Genomic DNA, 5,616 nt, shown 5'->3' with positions numbered 1-5,616 from the left:
TGAACTTCAGGGTATCCTTCACATTTCCTGACTTGTGTTTTATTCTTTCTCACCTCTGTTTTAAATTTATGTGACCCAGTTGTTGATCCCTTCTTGTTTTTACCCCTGTGCTTCCATTTACAAAACTCCAGGCTCCTTACCAGCGTATCTGATCATACCAGGCTTTTTTTTTTTTTTTGTAGTTTTATTGAAGATTTGCTGGGTCCTGGGGGGAAGGCCACCCACCATGATACTCAGGAAATTCAGCCTAGCTATCTCCCTTTTCCAAAGACTGTGTGCTGAGCCTGCAGACCCTGACCTCCTCCCTGTCTTCACCACCCTCTCCTCAAGTCCATCGCTTTCAGCACTGCTCCTCCTCCTCCTGACTCCTTTATTGGCAGAATGGCTTTTTCCCTGTGAAATCGGGCTGCCATCCCCATGGACAGACCCTAAGGCTTCCTGTTATCCTGCCGAGGGCTTCACAGTGTCATAAAGCATCTGTCTAACAGGCTCTCTGTTCCTACAAAGAAATTCTCCTGCCGGCATTTTCTCCAGTTGTTACGTTTTTGTAGGGTAAGTCACTTATGCAATGAGTTGAGACCTCTTGGTTAAACCATCCTGGAAGCACAGTATGGCCAAGTACACCGGTGCTGCAGCCAGACAGCCCAAGCTCCGATCCCAGTTTCTCTTTACTAGGGGTATGATCTTGGACAAGTCACTTGTTGTCTCTGGGCTTCAGTTTTCTAATCTGTAAAATGGGATTACTAATAGAGCCCCCATAATAAAGTTGTGGTGAAAATTAAAAGAGTCCATACAGAGGGCTCAGAACGGGGCTTGGCACACAGTAACTGCTCCGTCAGTGCACTGCTATTACTCTGGGTACACGGAGGGTTAGATGAGAAGCAGGCTGGGGTCATGGAAGTGTTCCACTCAGATTGGTCTGTGTTTGTTCCTTGAACATACCATTCACTTTTCCCCCATATATTTTTTTGCTCCTACTGTTCACACAAAGTAAATAATTTTCTGCATGTTCACTTGTCAAATTCCAAAGTGCTTTGTTATTCCTAAACCATTCCTGGTCCAGCCTGTCTGAAATAATCTCGCCCACTGAATAGCTCTCAGCAGATTTTGATTTGTACTGTAGTTACATGTCTCATCTCTCCTTCTAAAGTAAGCTCCTTGAAGCCAGGTACCATTTTTTTCCTTCATAAAAGCCTGTCAAAGATAGAGGTAAATGTCCATGTCATTGAACCTTTTCCATTTTTTAATTCTAGATGGTGACTGCAGTAAACCTGAGGGGAAAAAGACCAGCCAGGCAGCCAACGGGATGGCCTGTGGACTGCACTGGTCATTGGCAGGGGCTGCCTTTGGAAGTCTTATGTTCCTCACCCACTGGATTTTTGGAGAGGTCTCTCTTGTTTCCAGATGGGCAGTGAGCGGGCATCCCCATCCAGGGCCAGATCCTAACCCATTTGGGTGAGTTTTGGTTTGGAAGCAGTGAAGAAATTGGCTGTTACGGTTGAAGGGAGAAATACCTCACTTGTTGAACAGCTAGACCTGTGCCAGCGAGATATTGCCTATTGTACTTACCCTAGATATCAGAAATGTTGCATAAAATAGTTGTGGACTCCGGAGATGAGGAGCCAGAAGAGTACTTGCCCCAGTGCTGAAGGGTTACTGCAGAGGAGATAAGGGTGGCCTGAGGACTGCACAGCTTAGTAAGAGGTTCGGGGACCTCCTGCAGGGGGTGCTCTGAGACTGAGGAATCTCCACATACAAGACCATGCTCGGTGGCAGGGAAGGTGTGGCATCCCCTGGCCATTTTCTCCAGAGCCCCACTTCCCCCACCCCGTTACAGTTATGGGCATTTGGTAGGATGAGACCAGAGTTGATGAGAGACCGGGTTGGCAGCTTGGGCATAGAGCTCAGTTCTCTGCCCATGAGGGAAGTCCGGGGTGATCTCTGCATCCCCTGGGACTTTGGGACCTGCTCCAGCCATGGGGCACCCAAGGCGTTAGCAGTCTTGAGTTCAAGTGTTGGTCTGTGTGCTTGATCCTCATTAACCCTCTCTCTACTCTTCCTGACACCTCTTTTCTTCCATGGCCAGGTCCAATCTTTCATGTTAAACGATTGGAGGAAGCCTTAAAACATCTGCCTCAGTGCTGAAATTCCCACATTTGGAGACATGCAACTGCCTGCTGGATCCTCCCCCAGCAGATATCTTAGCCTGTCCCACAGGGGTCTCAAACTCAGCATGTCCACGTCTGGACTCAGTAGTCCCCAGTCCCCAAACATGTTCTTTTTCCTCCATGCCTTGGTGCTCTGCCTCTCCACCCCACCATCCAAGCCAGAAACCAGGAGTCATCTTAGAATTCTGTCTTCCTCATTTTTTGCATTGAATTAGGCATTAAGTCCAGGTGATTCTACTACTTCTCTTAAAGAGCCTGTCCCTTCCTCCCTGTCTCTAACCACATCTGTTTCACCCAGGCTGTTGCTATTGTCCCCTAGTGGTCTCTCTTCAGCGTGGCCTTCTCCACATTGCCCTGGAGTGAGCTCTCTAAAATGCAGACCTGACTCCATTACTCCCTTGCTTAAAACTTTTCAGTGTTTTTTTTTTTTTTNTGCAAGTTACATTTTCTCATCATGCTCCCTGGTTGGCTTTTACAGGAGTGATCTCATCACTGACACTTTTTTGTTGCCTTTGCTCAATGCTGCCTTACCTACAAAGCCACTGTCTGAGCAGTTACTGGGACAGTTATTTTATTATTTAAATCTAGTACTAACCCAGGAACTCCTGCTGGCGATAAGAGATATTAAATAAGTTTGAGATTGGTACAGTAGTTGGGATGCTTCCCTTCTACCTCCTTCCTCCGTGAAACTCATCTCACCACTTTGGATAGAGGCAGAATTATACTGAGCGAGTGGCGGAGTGATTCAGAGTTTAGAATGAAGAGGCCAGTTTCTGCTAGATACTCTTCCAGGTAATCATCGAAGCTTTGCTGATGCTAAACAGAGGCTGAAGTCAGCCATGATTTGTCTTAAACTTCTCTTCAGATACTTCTTAAGGAAATGAAACAACTTTGTTTTTAGAGAGTCCTAAGGTATTCTTACATAACTACAGAGAAGAGCTGAGTGTTATGTGCTATCTTACCTCTGGCATCTCAGACATTTTAGGTTAATTACTCTGTAGTTAACTATTGAACTAGTTCATACTCCTATTGACGGGCTATTTTTGATGTTAAAGACTAGAATGGGTATAATAAAAAAGATAGAAAATATCAAGTATTAGCAAGGTTGAGGAGAAATTGGAACCCTGACACATTACTGATAAGAATGTTAAATAGTGCAGCTGCTTTGGAAAACAGTTTGGCAGTTCATGAAAATGTTAAACAGAGTTATTATATGACTCAACAACTCCACTCCTTGGTATATACCCAAGAAAAATGAAAACATATGTTCACACAAGACCTTGTACACAAATGGTCACAGCAGCATTATTCAAAATTGCCAAGAAGTGGAAACAACCGAAATGCCTATCGACTGATGAATAGATAAACAAAATTCAGTATATCCATGCAATGGAGTATTATTCAGCCATAGAAAGGAATGACATACTGATACATGCTATGGTATGGATGAACTTTGAAAATGTTATATTAAGCGAAAGTAGACAGCCACAGAAGGCTACATGTTGTATGATTCCATTTATATGTAATGCCCAGAATAGGAAAAATTCATACAGACAGGAAATACATGAGTGATTGCTAGGGGCTGGGATGAGGTGGAGGAAAAGAGAGAGATTGATAACAGGCATGGGCCTCTTCTAGGGGTGATGAAAATATTCTGGAATTAGATAGTGGTAATAGTAACACAACTTTGTGCATATGTTAAAAATCATGGAAGCGTACACTTTAACATGGTGAATTTTATGGTATGAATGATATCTCAATAAAAATGTTTAAAAAGATTTATGTACACATACAATTATATATTAACTCTATCTCCCTGAGTATAAAGATGGTATCAGACACAGGAGTTGGCAAATGGAGACCATTGAATACCAGTGCATGTTTGCCAGATATATTTAGCTCTCCTTAATTTGTTTGTAGGCAGCGTAGCCTCCTTCCAGGCTCCAAATGCCAAACTTCGGCTGGTGGTCCTCGCGCTTGGTGTGTCTTCATCGCTGATAGTGCAAGCTGTGACATGGTGGACAGGAAGTGGTTTGCAAAGGTATGGTTCGTATCTTGTGCACATGGAGGCAAATAAGTGTGGTGATCAGTTACCAAAGCGGAAGCTGGGATCAACAGTTCCAGGTTACAGTATTTACCAGCCACCTGGCTGAATAGAAGTCTTCTTTCTTTCCCCTTTTCACAAAGTTGGGACTGAATACTAGCCATCAGTCTTAATAATGTTTTGAGAATGAAGGAATTTTAATAAGTTGCTTAGGTAATGGGCTATATAAAGGCTAAGTCATGTATATTACTGCAAATGACCAATTAGACTATGTCATATTCTCATCCTATAAAACTATGAAATTCATGATGCACATCGTTCATTGAAAGCACATTAAAAGTCTTTAAAAATACTTTTGCACTTCCAGGTACCTCAGAACCTGGGGATTCCTCTTAGGGCAGATTCTTCTTGTTGTTCTCCGCATATGGTATACTTCACTAAACCCGATCTGGAGTTGCCAGATGTCCAACAGAATGATACTGACATTAAGTACCATTGCCACCCTTGATCGCATTTCCACAGGTAAGGGTGTGCCCTTTTTATGTAGACATATTTTCTCTCTTGCATAGTTAACCTTTCTTATCTGGATGTAACACATCTTGGAGAGGTAAAAATAGTCCTTCTGCACGATTTCTCTGTTTCACCTTTTCCTCCCTCTGAAATAGTAACTGGTGTATTATCTAAGCAGAAGGCGCCTTTTCCTTGCTAGTAAAGAGGGTGAAGATAAAAAGTGGTCTGTGGCTTGTGTCGCTGTGGACTGGGAGAGCAGACCCGGCCTCGTGCTGCCAGCAGGCCTTCAGCTCTTTCTCCGTTTCCTCTCTGGACAGGGCTTTCCAGGATGGGATTCTTCACCCCTCATCCTCCGTACTGACCTCAGGATACCTCTCATACTGTAGAAAGTTGTGAACTAGGGCTGTGGGAACTACCTGGGCTTGTTTATTTTTTTTTCCCAGGAGTCTGAAGATAAACTCCAAATCTTGAAACTTGAAAAGAAAGGAAATCTTGCACATTCATTCACACCACCATTCAAATCACCTGTCTCCCTCTGGAGCAGACTCTCCTAGATGTTCACATGCCCAGTTAGATGTTTGCTTCACGTGCTAACTGGAGGTCCTCCTGAGGAGAAGGGAGAAGTGTGACTGGATTGTAATTAATTTGCTCCTGGCTTTCCATGTTACAGTGAGTCACTGTTCTTTGTGAATACAAGGAGAAATCTCACAGATTCATGGAACTTTAGAGAGTTTTGGCACACCATGAACAAAATGCTTGTAGAATCCCCTTTTGGCCCCAATTTTGGCATGAGCTGAGGGTAGTAAGAAAGGGGGAACATCATGCAAGTAAATTGGTCAAATGGCGTTACTATTAATCAGAACATTTAGATCTTGGTCTCGTACCCTAATATAT

At 43.6% G+C, this 5,616-nt stretch overlaps 1 protein-coding gene across 1 annotated transcript in view; it reads left to right on the top strand.

Annotated features, from left to right (window-relative positions):
- The window catches only part of CWH43 (cell wall biogenesis 43 C-terminal homolog), a 59,517-nt gene that overhangs the window by 7,526 nt on the left and 46,375 nt on the right, over nt 1–5,616 (top strand). Inside the window, exons 3-4 of the mRNA XM_019627135.1 lie at nt 4,089–4,209; nt 4,580–4,734. Of these exons, the coding sequence (XP_019482680.1) occupies nt 4,089–4,209; nt 4,580–4,734 (276 nt within the window). The remainder of the gene's footprint in view (nt 1–4,088; nt 4,210–4,579; nt 4,735–5,616) is intronic.

This window comes from Hipposideros armiger, unplaced genomic scaffold (genome assembly GCF_001890085.2).
Source record: "Hipposideros armiger isolate ML-2016 unplaced genomic scaffold, ASM189008v1 scaffold_714, whole genome shotgun sequence".
NCBI classification, from domain to species: domain Eukaryota; kingdom Metazoa; phylum Chordata; class Mammalia; order Chiroptera; family Hipposideridae; genus Hipposideros; species Hipposideros armiger.
This window is presented reverse-complemented; position numbering and strand designations above follow the sequence as displayed.